Source organism: Mobula hypostoma, chromosome 7 (genome assembly GCF_963921235.1).
Source record: "Mobula hypostoma chromosome 7, sMobHyp1.1, whole genome shotgun sequence".
Lineage (NCBI taxonomy): Eukaryota > Metazoa > Chordata > Chondrichthyes > Myliobatiformes > Myliobatidae > Mobula > Mobula hypostoma.
Window position 1 is genome coordinate 115,428,154 of NC_086103.1, and position 16,653 is coordinate 115,444,806.

Sequence of the window (16,653 nt, forward strand, 5' to 3'; positions counted from 1 at the left end):
ATCTGAGGAAAGACATCTTTGCCATAGAGGGAGTACAAAGAAGGTTCACCAGATTGATTCCTGGGATGGCAGGTCTTTCATATGAAGAAAGACTGGATGAACTGGGCTTGTACTCGTTGGAATTTAGAAGATTGAGGGGGGATCTGATTGAAACGTATAAGATCCTAAAGGGATTGGACAGGCTAGATGCGGGAAGATAGTTCCCGATGTTGGGGAAGTCCAAAACGAGGGGCCACAGTTTGAGGATAGAGGGGAAGCCTTTTAGGACCGAGGTTAGGAAAAACTTCTTCACACAGAGAGTGGTGAATCTGTGGAATTCTCTGCCACAGCAAACTGTTGAGACCAGTTCATTAGCTATGTTTAAAAGGAAGTTAGATATGGCCCTTGTGGCTACAGGGGTCAGGGGGTATGGAGGGAAGGCTGGGTTCTGAGTTGGATGATCAGCCATGATCATAATAAATGGCGGTGCAGGCTCGAAGGGCCGAATGGCCTACTCCTGCACCTATTTTCTATGTTTCTATATATTTGGAACAGATGTTCTAAGGGAAATATAGAGAATGTTGAGGGAGCACTTACATGAGGTTCTTGGTAGGTTTGGCCCATTGAGGCATGGAAAGGATGTAGAGTGAGGGAACCATGATGACAAGAGAAATAGAACATTAATCAAGATGAAGAAGTAAGCATTCTTAAGATTTACGATGACAACACAGGGCTCTTGAGAGTTGTAAAGTAGCCAGGAAGGAACTTAAAAAGACACTTTGGAAAGCTAGAAAGGGACATGAGAAGGCCTTGGTCAGTATATTTAAGGAAAACCCCAAGTTGTTCTACATGTAAATTAAGAACAGGAGGATGGCTAGGGTGAGGGTAGGACCGCTCAGGAAATTTGCCTGGAGGTAGAGGAGGTCCTTAATGAATATGTTGCTTCAGTATTCACCAGTGAGAGGGACCTTGACGAATGTGAGGACAGCGTAGACAGCTGATGTGGTGGAGCATGTCAAGGTCAAGAAAGATGGTGTTTTGGAACTTTTTTTTTAAAGTTAGGATAGATAGGTTCCTGGGGCCAGGCGGGATATACCCAGGCCTTAGGATTAGTACCAGAAGGTTGGAGGATGGCAAATGTTCTTTCTTTGTTCATGAAAGTTAGATAGAGATAATCCTGGCAATTGTACACCGGTAAGTCTTGTATCAGTTGTGGGCAAACTACTGGAGAGGATTCTTAGAGTCAGGACTTTTGAGCATTTGGAGAGACATAGTCTGATTAGGGATATTCAGTATGGCTTTCTGAGCCGCAGGTCATGCCTCACAAGCCTGATTGATGACTTTGGGAAAGGGACTAAACGTAGAGTGGGGGATTCATTGTTTATTTTTTTTTTTTTAATTATCTATCCATCCATCCACCTGCCCTTCTGGCCCAGCATTCTACCTGCTTAAAACTAGTCTAATCACAGGACAATTTACAATGACCAATGGGTTCACTCAGAAGGTCGTGAGGTGTGGAATGTAGGGAAACGTGCCTGTGTGGATTCAGATCTGGCTTGCCCACAACATGCAAAGGATGTTAGTAAATGGAGCATGTTCTGCCTGGAGGTCCAAACCGGTAGTGTTCCACAATGATTTGTTCTGGGGCTCGTGCACTTTGAGTCTTGGGGTCCATGTCCATAGATTACTCAATGTTGCTGCGCAGGTTGACAGACGGGTTAACAAGGTTAATGGTACGTGGCCTTCATTAGTCAGGGGATTGAGTTCAAGAGCTGCAAAGTGATGTTGCAGCTTTATGAAACTCTGTTTAGACCACTCTTGGAGTATTATTTTCAGTTCTGGTCACTTGATTATAGGAAGGATGTGGAAACTTTGAGGGTGGAGAGGAGATTTACCAGGGTGCTGCTTGGAATACAGAGCATTCCTAATGAAGAAAGGTTGAACAAGCTAGGGATTTTCTCTTTGGATCGAAGGAGAATGGAAGGTGATTTGGTAGAGGTCTATAAGATAAGAGGTATACATAGAGTGAACAGCCAGTGCTTCTTTTGCAGGGTGGCAATGACATAATTTTAAGTTGATTGGAGCAAAGTATAGCAGGGAATGTCAGATGTAATTTTTGTTTATACCTCCCTCTCTCTGGCTATCCATCCCGTAGGATGATGATGGTTCCTTTCAGTTCAGAAAGGAACAGTGTGTACATGAATGGATTTTAGGTGAGTAGGGGGTTGCACAGGTCCAGACCCACCCTCTCAACATCCCCTCCTGGATCCAGCCGCATGGTGGGGTCCAAGACATCTGGGGAAAGTTCTGTTGCAGTGAATGGCCAGACCAAGCTTCAATGCAAGAGGTGCCCTTCCCGCGCTTCACGGCACATGTTTGCTAGATGGCCGTTGACCCTACGAGAGTGTTCATCCGCCCTTTGACAGGTCTTGTTTTTCATCCTGCAGGGTGTCTAGCCACCCTCCTCACCAGGCAAGCCTGGTGGGGGAGCCGGTTTAGTCGCCGACCACCCGAACATACGACAGGTAGTACTGGGTTACATGGTACCAGTAGCACTCAGACGAGTGACCTGACAATACAGTATACAGTAGCTAAGTCGTTGTTGGGGTCGTAATAGAGGCAGATACAATAGGGATATTTGAGGGACTCTTAAATAGGCACATGGATGAAAGAAAAATAGGGGCCTATGTGGGATGGAAGGGTTAGATTGGCACAATATTGTGGGCCCAAAGGGCTGTTTCTGGCATCTCCAAGCCTAAATGCTTGAAACCGCAGTGAGCAAAACAGTTCTGAATTGTCTTACTGTTTATTACTTGCCAAATATCAGTGACATAAATCACTGCTTTTTGAACACAAGCATAGGCAATTGACGCTGTTTAAAAACTATTTGCTGTAAGCATCATGTAGTGTCTATTAGCGGTACAATTGCACATGACTGACTCAAGTTAGAAACTGTTCGGCAACAGCCTCCTATCCCTATTAAGTGGCATATTGTCCCAAATCAATGAAGTGAATCTCGATTAGTTTTTGTTCTTTTAGAATTGTCTCAAATAAAGGCTGCCCCTGATTAATCAGTGGCCCAATTAGCCATAATCTATTGTATACATTTAATTCCACTTCTAAGATTTCCTTCCAATGATGTATGTAACATGGACATAACTAAGTCAAATGTTTAGATTGAATGTTCAGCACTACTGATTGGAAGAATAATCAATTTCCCTATAATCATAAAATCATAGAGCACTATAGCACAGAAGCAGCACTTTGAACTGTGCTGAACTGTTAGTCTGGTAGTCCCGTCAACCTGCAACTGGACCATACCCCCTGCATCCATGTACTTTTCCAAACTTTTCTGAAGTGTTGAAATCAAACCTCCATCCACCACTTCTGGTGACAGCTTGTTTCATGTTCACACCACCCTCCGAGTGAAGAATTTCCCCCCAGGTTCCCCTTAAATATATCACTTTTCTTCCTTAACCTATGACCTCTAGTTCTAGTCTCACTTATCTAACCTCAGTGGAAAAAGCCTACTTGCATTTACCCTATCCATACCGCTCATAATTTTGTATACCTCTATCAAATCTCCCCTCATTCTCCTACACTCTGGGGAAATAAAGCCCTAATCTATTCAACCATTTGCTATAACTCAGGTTCTCAAGTCACAGCAATATCCTTCTCAATTTTCTTAGTGCTCTTTCAATCTTATTGATAACTTTCCTGTAGCAAGGTGACCAGAACTGTTCACAATACTCCAATTTAGGCCTCACCAATGTCTTAGACAACTTCAATATAACATCTCAACTCCACCATGCAGTATTTTGATTTATGAAGGCCGAAGTTTGCTTTACGACACTATCTATATTTAATGTTACTTTGAAGGAATTATGGATCTGCCTTCCAAAATTTCTTTGTTTTACCATACTCCTCAGTGCCCTACCACTCACTGTGTAAGTGGTTTGTCCTCACACTTGTCTGTATTAAATTTCATCTGTCCAGATTCCACTGTAAGCTTTGATAATCTTCCTTGCTGTCCCAATCTTGGTGTCATCTGCAAATTTGCTGATCATTTACCACATGATCATCCAGATTTTTGATATAGATGATAATCAACAACAGACACAGCATCGATCTCTGCAGCACACCACTAGTCAGGGGCCTCCTGTCAGAGAAGCAACCATCTACTACCACTTTGGCTTCTCCCCAAGCCTTTGAATCCAGTTTACTATTTTATCTTGAATGCCAAGTGACTGAATCTTCTGGACCAACCTAAAGTCCATGTAGACAATGTCCTCTGCTTTTCCTTCATCAGCTTTCCTAGTAACCTCCTCAAAAAAGTCTATTAAGACTGGTTAGATATGACCATGCATAAAGCCATTTTGTCTATCCCTGATCAAGCACTGTATATCCAAATAACAATACAGCATATCCCTTTGAATACCTTCCAATAATTTACTCACTAAGGCTCATTGGCCTGTAATTTCCCCATTTTTTTTATTAGCGCCTTTCTTGAACAATGGAACAATATTAGCTATCCTCTGATTCTTTGGCACCTCACCTGTGGTTAAGGACTTTAGAAATACCTTTAGCAGGGCCCCTCCAATTTCTGCACTAGCCTCACACAAGGTCTAGGGGACACCTAGTCAGGTCCTGAGGAAATAGCCACATTAATTTACCTGAAGACAGTAAAGCACCTCCTTTTCTGTACTCAGACCATGTCCTTACTACTGTTTTGCCTCATTTCTATAGACTCTGCCTCCCAAGCAAATATAGATGCAACATATCAATTTAAGATCTCCATCTGTTTTGGCTCTAATCATTGATGAGCGCGCTGATCTTCCCGTGACCAATTTTGCCCATTGCTATCCTTATGCTCTTAATATATCTGTAGAAGCTCTTGGAATTCTCTCTCACCTTGTCTGTCTGAGCAACTTCAAGTCTTTTAGCCCTTCTCATTTCCCTCTTAATTGTTCTCTTGCATTTCTGATACTCAGTTGTTCCTTACTGTTAAGATTTGCTATGCGCTTCTTTATTCTTCACCAGGACCTGAATAGCCCTGAAACTAAGTTTCCTGAATCCTGTTAGCCTTGCCATGTGCTTATGGTATCGTCATGAATTTATGTACATGAATTTAAATAATTTGGTAGCTTTGTTATTTAATGCTTTATTTAATATTAGTATCTCCGATTGCCTGTCAAATCTATGAATAAGTTACTGGAATACCTTTGCTTTCACTTAGAAGGTGGCCTTCTGATCACCAACCCACCCACTTATCAACTGGCCACTTGCCTGCCAAATGCTGCCACTGGGAATAGAATTTCAGGCCTTTAATGTGAATAGATGGTCCTCATTGTTCAGGAATCTAGATGTACCAAGACTCTTCAGTGTGACCAGAATGCTGACTGACAAGAGACCTTCAATTAAGTGCAAGCCTGACCTTTCCAAGGCTCTTAGTAAAGATATGGGAAATTTGGTCAATATGGTCCATGTAATTGTTTTCCCATAAATACCAATCAACAAGATAAAGTATTTAAGTCTGCTGCACTCTTATCAACTCCTAGATGCTCAACGTGAAATTATTTAGTACTTCTAAAATGGGTTCACTTTTGGGGTGGTAGATGAGTATGAGACCATTCTCCATTCAACAAAAAGATAACTAACAGAAACCATCATAAATGTGTACCGAGTCATCTTCCCTGTATACGTTGATAAATACTAAATGGTACAGAGTTTGGATCATGTTAGCCTATCAAACTCGGTCAGGAATTCCAGCAGGCTCCCTGAAGAACAATGAGTAACCTGAGATGCAGTCACAACTAGCCTGTAAGTAACCAGTGGATGTTGGGTCAAATAATCCAACCATATTTTGATGCATTTAGCTGCAATTACATGTTAAAGTGTTGGGTGAAAATTGTTCTCAGAATTTTTTGGTTGAACATGTTAAAAAACCTAGCCCATCTATTATTGCAACGATAATGTGAGTTAAGGATATTTGCACATTGTTGATTTGGTTTTATGTTAAACTATATTTTGTTTTCCCAACAGCTCACTGACCCAGTCAATGGACTCTGGTGGCACAGACAACTTTGTTATAATCAATCAATTAAAAGAAGAAGTGATGTCTCTGAAAAGGCTTTTGCAGCAGAAAGAGCAGACCATTTTGGAAAGAGATAAAAAGGTAAAAAAAAAAATCCATACTCTGCATTATAATGGCAGGAGATGTAGATCAGAAGATTTCATGTTTGAATCCAGTCTTTGCTGAGTTAATTGCTGAATCCTGAAACTGCTATGGGTTATTATATTTATCCCTGGCACTCCTAATTAAAGAACAGAAAATTGGCAGTATTTCGTGGATGGTTTGTGCTTGCTTCCTTTCAACAGAAACGATTAAAGCATGAATAGAATGCACAGTTCGATTGGGTTTATAATAATGATATAGTCAATTAATTACTAGTACTCACTTTTATGAAGAATTTTGTACAGGAAAGAAACTTGGGAAACATTACTTAGAAAAAAATATACTTTTGTATGTTTCTGTGCTTATTTTTTTTTTATTCTTTAAAGCTGACTGAGCTGAAGGCAGATTTTCAATACCAGGAAAATAACCTTAGAGCAAAAATGAATAATATGGAGAAAGCTCACAAGGAGGTGGTGGAACAGCTACAGGTATTTACCAGCCTTGCCTTAATATCTGGGTTTTTAAAATCTGCACTTACCTGATTTTACACTGTTACATAATTCAACAACTAGGCAATAATGCTTAAGCATATATCTGGCATTACTTTTACCCAGTGTTTTGCAATTATTTAACTGATGCTTAGTGTGTAACACCTAAATCTCCACAGACTACTCACGTTCTCCTCACCTGTATATTATTTTTTGTTATAAAAATATGATTATAAATATGTTTAATAAATAAGCTGGCTATAAATTGGAAGCTTTCAATTAGCAGCTGGATCCTGCCACCATCTCAAGACAAGCAACAAAAATATACTTGAAAAGTGTTAGTACTTGAGGTTGTCGTCGCTGATTAGCTGGACTCTGAAACTCTCCCATAAGAGATACTCATACCATTGGCCTGTTTGTCAGTTTCTTCTGAAGCCTATTTTGTGTCTTCAACAAATTTCCTTCTATTTCTCTCCACTGCTACCTGTACTGCCTTGGTCAGTTGCATCCAGTTTTTGTGGCCTCACATCTGAAATAGAGCAGTCGATGTCTACTTCCGGCAGTTTGATGATTCAATGTAAGTTGATACAGTAGCAATTGTTAGATAACCTGCAGTGTGGGTACATGCCATATCTGGGTTATTTTGCACATTGTTGAATGGATAGGATGGTTGGTTCATAAAATCATACAGCACAGGAGAGGGGTATATGGCTCACCAGCTCTGTGGCAACCATCAAGTACCACATTCTACACATCCCATTTCATTCTCTCCACGTTCCTGTCAATTCCCCCCCCCCGCCCAAAAGTTCTACCACTCACCTGTTCAACCATTATGCTCTTGAACCAGCTTGGATCGGGTACAACAGCAGCAGTTAGCACAACGCTATTACAGCTTGGGATGTTCCAGATTTTGGAGTTCACTTTCACTGCCATCTATAAGGAATTTGGATGTTCTCGCATGAGTGCATGGGTTTCTTCCAGGTGTTGCGGTGTCTTCCCACAGTCGAAAGATGTACTGGTTCGTAGGTTAGTTGTTCTATGATTAGGCTAGTGTTGAATAGGTGGGTTGCTGGGCATTACGGCTCTTTGGGCCGGAGGGGCCTGTTCCATGTTATATTTCTAAATAAATAACTTCACTCACCTCAACACTGAACTGATTCCACAACCTATGCAAACATGAGCAAATCTGCAGATGCTAGAATTTCAAGCAACACACATAAAAATTGCTGGTGAACGCAGCAGGCCAGGCAGCATCTATAGGAAGAGGTACATGCTGCCTGGCCTGCTGCGTTCACCAGCAATTTTTATGTGTGTTGCCACAACCTAGGTACTCACTTTCAAGGATTCTACAGCTCATGTTCTCAGTTTTCAGTTTTAATTATTTAGTTACTTTGTTATTTTGTAATTACACAGTGTTTTTTGCACATTAGTCTTTTACCAGCCTTTGCTTATGTGTAGCATTTCATTGATTTAATTGTATTTCTTTTTTCTACTGTGAGTGCCTACAAGAAAATGAATCTCAGGGTAGTATATGACATGTACATATTTTGATAATAAATTTACACTAAAATTAGAACTTTGAATTTGGAGCAGGTAACTAGGAATCGGTTGAAACTGAATCACTGAATCTAAAGCAGCGGCTTTATTTCTGTGCTGCCTCTTCAGCATACCAGAATCATAATTACTTCTTCCTCCAGTTTTAATGTTATATGATGATTTACTTAGCAATTAAAATTGGTCTGCTTAGCAATTTTATCCCAAGCTTATTGCCACCATTCATTTTTTACATTTTGTATGTGAATACTTGCTCTGGCATCATTCCATTTATCTACTTCTTTTTAATTGACATCATTATATATGATTAGGCATGATCTGTCTGAAGAGCTCAGACTCAGCTGATTGATTAGGTAAACAAAAACTGCAGATAATAGAAATCTGAAATAAGTGGTGGAAAATCTTAGCAGCTCAGTCAACATCTGTGGAGAGACAAAACAAAATGTTTGTTTCAGGTTGATGTCCCTATCAGAATGATCTAACATGATGAGTTAAAGCATTTTGTTTTGATCTTGGTCCTGACTGATCGTAAGGTTCAAGATGTCATCCCCTGTAGCTTCACCAAATTTTTCAAAGTTCTTCACTAGAGACACCTCTTGTTGCTGTTAATAGCTAGTGTTGCCTTTTAGAAATGTTTGATAGTTTAATTTTTTGTTTTTTCTTAAATAAGAAGCACACTTACCTCGTGTAAAATATGTTAACCTCATGTTTGTTTCACAGCTCTTAGAAAATGCAAAGTAACAGTCTTTTGAAGATGTGCCCTTCATTTCCTGTGGTGCACAGACTACAAAATAAATTCAGCAAAATACATTTGTTTTGACCATTGAGAAGGAATTGAAAACTTTTTCTAATTGTTCAGTTAAAATAAAGATAGGTATTAGGGACATTCTATCATCTCAAAATTATTTTTATTAGTACTTTAAAAGGGAGCTCAAGTGAGTAAACTTTGACCTTGTTTAAGATCTGTTGTCTTAATAACCTTTGACAGATTTTTTGCTATGTGTAAATTACAAAGAATGGCAAAATACAATTTGTTAGCAAAATATAGCAGTGTTCAGTGGACTGGGAAGAAATGTTACAAAGAATTTCTGGCATAGTAATGGGTCATTCAATTAGTTTTTATTCTTGACATATAACATCTACTCTTTAATTCATCGCATCTTGCTTAGTTTCTATTTCTGTAAAAATTACATTTGACATTTTGATATAATTGGAGAGAGTATTACCCATGTACTTTGTGGTATTGCGAGTTACCTTTAAAATATTATTCTGTACAAATGATGTAATTCACAAAATACAAAAGTATGTTTACTTTAGTTAATAAATCAGAAATTGTACTCACCAGCAGAATTTAAAATTGTCACCCTTATCATTAACTGCTTAATAACTTTGGAGATAGTGGTTGTATTTCTCTGTTTTAAATAAATCCCATGTGTAAAGTGCAGAGAGAAGTCCCTGCAGTACTAAATCAATGAAAATATCTGGACAATTTTTTTTTAAATAGTCTTGCAATGTAATTGTGCTTCTGCTGTATTTTCACAGTTAATAGTATGGGGTACTTTATTAAACTTCTATCTTTTATCATTTATTAACCGTACAATTTAAATCCAGTTATATTTGAACCTGTATCATAATGTAGAGAACATCTTTTAATTGAACAAAGGCACAAATAGTTTCAGTGGTGATACTTTATTATTAAATACTGATATATGCTTTGAATGCACCTGTAAAATGTTTGGAATATTCTTTTGTGATGCATGTTTTTGTTAATTTAGTATGAATGTTCTTTTAACAGAATTATTGTGTTATCCCATTTCTTAATAGGCCAAAAATCGAGAATTGTTGAAGCAAGTTGCAGCATTGTCTAAGGGTAAAAAGATGGAGAAGACTGGAAACATCCTGCTGTCTCCTTGAAGAATTTCTTGGCAGGTCCATCATGCAAGTGAGAGTAACAACTGCCATGTTTGTTGAAATTTACTGTGAAGTCTTTAAATATTTTTGCACCCTAATTCTTCTCAAAGTAGTTAGATTAATCTTTTTTTAATATTTTAACCAGCAATAAGAACCCGGTTTGTCTTGTATAAACAGCACTATTTGACAGGCCCAACACTGAATCCATTTTATAATCTTGAATTTGAGGATTTAAAAAGGGACTAGGAGTGAAAAGTTATATAAAAGAAAACTTCAGTGTATTATTACTTCCTGCAGAGAAACTATTTTAATGCAAAAAACACTAAAATAAGTTACAAATGCAATGGCTATTTTTTGATTTTACAAGACTTCCTTTCTTTTACTTTATAAAGGTCTGACAAAATATTTCTGCCAATCAAGATTGTTCTCATCCTGAGTATAATTAAATTGACAGAAACTAGATACAAAAATGTTATTAATTGGCAGTTCAAGTGTACAGTGGCATGCAAAAGTTTGGGCACCCCTGGTCAAAATTTCTGTTACTGTGAATAGTTAAGTGAGTAGAAGATGAACTGATCTCCAAAAGTCATAAAGGAAAAGATGAAATATTCTTTTCAACATTTTAAGCAAGATTAATGTATTATTTTTGTTTTGTACAATTTTAGAGTGGGAAAAGAAGGAAAGGAGCACCATGCAAAAGTTTGGGCACCCCAAGATATTTGAGCTCTCAGATAACTTTTACCAAGGTCTCAGACTTTAATTAGCTTGTTAGGGCCATGGCTTGTTCACAGTCATCGTTAGGAAAGGCCAGGTGATGCAAATTTCAAAGCTTTATAAATACCCTGACTCCTCAAACCTTGTCCCAACAATCAGCAGCCATGGGCTCCTCTAAGCAGCTGCCAGGCACTCTGAAAATTAAAATAAATGATGTCCACAAAGCAGAAGGAGAAGGCTATAAGAAGATAGCAAAGCGTTTTCAGGTAGCCGTTTCCTCAGTTCGTAATGTGATTAAGAGATGGTAGTTAACAGGAACGGTGGAGGTCAAGTTGAAGTCTGGAAGACCAAGAAAACTTTCCGAGAGAACTGCTTGTAGGATTGCTGGAAAGGCAAATCAAAACCCCCATTTGACTGCAAAAGACCTTCAGGAAGATTTAGCAGACTCTGGAGTGGTGGTGCACTGTTCTACTGTGCAGCGATACCTGCACAAATGTGACCATCATGGAAGAGTCTTCAGAAGAAAACCTTTCCTGCGTCCTCACCACAAAATTCAGCGTCAGAAGTTTGCCAAGGAACATCTAAACAAGCCTGATGCATTTTGGAAACAAGTCCTGTGGACTGATGAAGTTAAGATAGAACTTTTTGGCCGCAATGAGCAAAGGTATGTTTGGAGAAAAAAGTGTGCAGAATTTCATGAAAACAATGCCTCTCCAACAGTTAAGCACAGGGGTGGATCGATCATGCTTTAGGCTTGTGTTGCAGCCAGTGACACGGGGAACATTTCACTGGTAGAGGGAAGAATGAATTCAATTAAATACCAGCAAATACAGGAAGCAAACATCACACCATCTGTAAAAAAGCCGAAGATGAAAAGAGGATGGCTTCTACAACAGGATAATGATCCTAAACACACCTCAAAATCCACAATGGACTACCTCAAGAGGCGCAAGCTGAAGGTTTTGCTGTGGCCCTCACAGTTCCCCGGCCTAGACGTCATCGAAAATCTGTGGATAGACCTCACAAGAGCAGTGCATGCAAGACAGCCCAAGAATCTCACAGAACTAGAAGCCTTTGGCAAGGAAGAATGGGGGAAAATCCCCCAAACAAGAATTGAAAGACTCTTAGCTGGCTACAGAAAGTGTTTACAAGCTGTGATACTTGCCAAAGGGAGTGTTACTATGTACTGACCATGCAGGGTGCCCAAACTTTTGCTTTGGGCCCTTTTCCTTTTTTGTTATTTTGAAACTGTAAAAGATGGAAATAAAAAAGTAATCTTGCTTAAAATATTAAAGAAATGTGTCATTAACTTTGTGCCTTTTGGAAATCAGGTCGTCTTTTACTCACTTAGCTATTCACAGTAACAGAAATTTTGACCAGGGGTTCCCAAACTTTTGCATGCCTCTGTGAAATGTAAATTTTGATGTCTTCTTTCGGGGTTATTGGAAATAAATTTAAGCAGCTAAGCTATAGGAGTATATACTTCATGCAGATTTGAATTAATATGTAAACATGTATGTTGAAAATGATTATCTGCCTAGAGCTGATTTTCATTAGGAATTTGTTTTCTCAAATGCTGCAAAATCTGAACAGTGGACTTTTCTGATAATCTGTCAAAAAATGACATGTTTAAGTGGGTAGATACTCATTTTCAGCAGAATTTTGTTCTGTTTTCACCATAATTAACAAATGCTTTCGTGGATATATCTGTAAAGAATTATTGAGAAATATTACAATATTACAAACTGATTTCTAAAAACATAGGAACTTTGTAGGTATTAGGTGGTAAGTGTACCTGCCTTAAATGGCACAAACAACTTGTTTTCTCCAAAAAACTAATTTGGAAGAGCATTTTCTGGATGCCACACAAATTATTTCAGTCCATCAGAGAGGCATTTGTAGCATTCTTGTGCCTTTTGTCTCGTTTTTCTATGGTTGTCATTTTCTGGTAAATAAACACTGTGTGCTGGAACATGAGTCTAACATAATGGATGTCTGTTTACAAGTTTCTGTTTTTTGTTTTAGGAATGAGGCTTGTTGAATGGATGGGACTTTTGCTTTGTGGTGGAATTGTTGTGCCTTAGGGAAATTAGCTGTAAGTTGTGCATCTTATTAAAGGAAAAACAAGTTAACATTTTAGTGGACATTTTAAAAAGTCACTGTTAATAATCTGTGATTCAAATTATATAATTGAAATAGCCCATCAAACTAATGGAAAGAATTATATAGTAACAAGTAGTTCTTCGATCTCAAAATTGTTACGTGGAAAATAATTGTTTTTAAACAATTTTTTTGCTATGCTGTATATAGCAAAACCATAAATTGTGTATGAAAAGGTTTATACAACTTTTTAAACTCAGCTTTTTGATAAAATTGAATTTTTATGTAAAGGTGCTTATAAATAACATAAAATCAACTTATTTCATTATTAGACATAGCCAGTTTTATTATATTTATTTGAAAACAATGTTTAAATTTTTAAAACTGAAGATTTTTTAAAATTTTGTACCATGACTTTTTTTATTGCCCAATTATAAAAACTTAAATGTTGCTCATAGGATTTTTAAAAAAAAAATTGTAATACTGTAGTGATATAAGAAACAATAAAAGCTCTACAACATTCATTTGTACTTCTGACAGCTTGTTGGTCAACAGGCTGCTGTTGAGATTTCTTTTACATACAGACCTTAAAGATATATTTATGCACAGTAATCTTCTACATTTTGATTTAATTCTGATTTTTCTTTTCAAAAAAGTAATAAAACTGTACCTGGGTCTTATATTATGGCAGCACAAGAGCAGGCCTTATTTTCTTAAGCAGTATTCTCCACCAGCAAAAGGTTGAACTCTAGCCCATTAAAAACCTATGCATCTTAAATATATACAGTAAATGTCAATGATGTTTGCTAAATGCACAAAGTGAGAAGTGGTAAAAACCTACACATTCTCAGGCTGATGCAACATCACTACTTGATAATGTTGCAATGCTATTCAGAAAATAGGCTTTATAACTCCCATCAGATAACTTCATAATAGGGCATTATAAAATTATTATAGGAGTATCATATAGCAAAAGTAAGATCTTGTTTGAACACTCTTGTTTTCAAAGTGATGTGGAAATATTTGCTAGCTTGTTTTGTTGTGAGTATAGTTGTCTTTGCTAGAGGTATTTGAATACTTGATAAAACTAATTTTTTAAACGTGTTTGGTAAGGCAGGCTGGTGTATTTTTTTTTCTGAAAACGGAGCATTTTTACAAAGATTGGTAGAACAGAGTTAGAATGTGATACAACTACACGTTAAATGTCAGCCACCTCCACCGGTAACAGTGCCTTGTCATTCCACAGTTTTTAAATTTAGTATTTATTTTGGGGTTGTGATACCATTTGTATGAAATTCTAATACATCAGTTTGCAAAATTTTGAAAGGAAGTTGTTTTAGGTGCTTCTATGCTTTTAAATATTGTTTAGTCATGTAAATCTGCACATTTTCACTGAATCTAATTTTAGTTACGTTGTGTGTATGAAGAATTATCCTCATATTTTCGCTACAATTATTGTAGTAAAAATGTAGACTGTCGTTTGTGAAATGGGGTGCATAGAATTAAAAGACTTCACAGTATTTAAATCGGAATGATCAATTTTAATCATGTTGAGTTTTAATTTTTTTTTGTTTTTTACCTCCATTTATTACTTGAAAATTTTATGTTGTAATATAGTCTGGGATGTTTCCTTGCAACAATAGACGTAGACATGCTTATTTTTATTTTATTTTTGGAAATTTTCTGTATAAGTGGTGAAACTGCAAGGTAAAACTGTACTGTACTTCAAATGTATGTAACCATAAACAAGTGTTTTTTCTAATGGTATAGGATTTAAGTCAAAGCTGCCAGTTGTATATTTTAAAGTTTCATAACTCACCTTGTTATTTCCTGTGTGTCTTCCTTAAAGCGCTAAATATATTGACATGCTTGGAATGTGTTCCTCAGAATTTGTAACCACACATGGGAATAGATTGAATTCTGTAATCATAAGTTGGTCAACAACTGAAATTTTATACTTGTTCTTTTTAAAATATTGACAATTTGAAATAAATCTTCTTAAATATTCTGCTTTACTATTGCATTGAGCCCTAGTCACAACTGATTTTTAGGTATTTCCTGATGGCTCACTGATAATTGAGTCACCCTGAACATTATATGAGCTATTTTCGGTATACGCTCTCATCACCAGTAGCTTGACTTATAGACAATAGGTGCAAGAGTAGGCCATTCGGCCTTTTGAGCCAGCACCGCCATTCACTGTGATCATGGCTGATCATCCACAATCAGTATCCAGTTCCTGCCTTATCCCCATAACCTTTGATTCTGCTATCTTTAAGAGCTCTATCCATCTCTTTCTTGAAAGCATCCAGAGACTTGACCTCCATTGCCTTCTGGGGCAGAGCATTCCACATATCCATCACTCTCTGGGTGAAAAAGTTTTCCTCAACTCCATTCTAAATGGCCTACTCCTTATTCTTAAACTGTGGCCTCTGGTTCTGGACTCACCCATCATCAGGAACATGCTTCCTGCCTCCAGCGTGTCCAATCCCTTAATAATCTTATATGTTTCAATCAGATCCCCTCTCATCCTTCTAAATTCCAGTGTATACAAGCCCAGTTGCTCCAATCTTTCAACATATGACAGTCCCGCCATCCTGGGAATTAACCTTGTGAACCTACGCTGCACTCCCTCGATAGCAAGAATGTCCTTCCTCAAATTAGCAGACCAAAACTGCACACAATACTCCAGTTGTGGTCTCACCAGGGCCCTGTACAGCTGCAGAAGGACCTCTTTACTCTTATACCCAATTCCCCTTGTTATGAAGGCTAGCATACCAGTAGCTTTCTTCACTGCCTGCTGTACCTGCATGCTTGCTTTCAGTGACTGATGTACAAGAACACCTAGATCTTATTGTACTTCCCCTTTTCCTAACTTGACTCCATTTAGATAATAATCTGCCTTCCCGTTCGTACCACAAAAGTGGATAACCTCACATTTATCCACATTAAACTGCATCTGCCATGCATCCGCCCACTCACCCAGCCTGTCCAAGTCACCCTGCATTCTCATAACATCCTCCTCACATTTCACACTGCCACCCAGCTTTGTGTCATCCGCAAATTTTCTAATGTTACTTTTAATCCCTTCATCTAAATCATTAATGTATACAGGTGTCCCCTGCTTTTCGAACGTTCGCTTTATGAAACGTCACTGTTACGAAAGACTTACATTAGTACCCTATTTTTGCTTTCAGAAGCTGTTTTCACAGTTACGAAAAAAAAAATTCAGTGCGCCATAAAAAATCAGCACGCGAAAAAAACCGCGCGATAAAAGGCAGCGCGCCCCGAGCAGCCACTCTTCCCCCGGATTCTCGCTGGCATTGCTTAAACACGAGCCTGTGAGCAGCCGTTTGCAAGATGAGTTCTAAGGTATCAGAAAAGCCTGAAAGAGCTCGTAAGGGTGTTACACTTGGCATAAAACCAGACATAATTAAGCGTTTTGATCGAGGTGAACGAAGTAAGGACAACGTGAGTTTGGCTTGTGGAAGTTGACGAAGATGATGTTGAAGATGTTTTGGCATCCCATCACCAAGAATTGACAGCTGAAGAGCTGATGCAATTGGAAGAAGAAAGGATAACAATCGAAACTGAATGAGTAGTGATAAAGTACGACTTTAATTTTGAAAGGGTACATCGGTTTAGGGGACATTTGTAGAATGGTTTGAGTCCTTATTAAAGAACTGTGTGTTAGAAAAATACGCAAGGCTCAGCAGTCAAGCAAGCCTTCCA

At 38.1% G+C, this 16,653-nt stretch overlaps 1 protein-coding gene across 2 annotated transcripts in view; it reads left to right on the forward strand.

Annotated features, from left to right (window-relative positions):
- fam76b (family with sequence similarity 76 member B) overlaps positions 1-14,950 on the forward strand; it is a 40,054-nt gene extending 25,104 nt beyond the window's left edge. For both annotated transcript variants that reach the window (XM_063053829.1, XM_063053830.1), the window contains exons 8-10: positions 6,022-6,154; positions 6,541-6,642; positions 10,021-14,950. In XM_063053829.1, the coding sequence (XP_062909899.1) occupies positions 6,022-6,154; positions 6,541-6,642; positions 10,021-10,110 (325 nt within the window). In that variant the 3' untranslated portion in view covers positions 10,111-14,950. The remainder of the gene's footprint in view (positions 1-6,021; positions 6,155-6,540; positions 6,643-10,020) is intronic.
- The last annotated feature ends 1,703 nt before the right edge of the window (positions 14,951-16,653 follow it).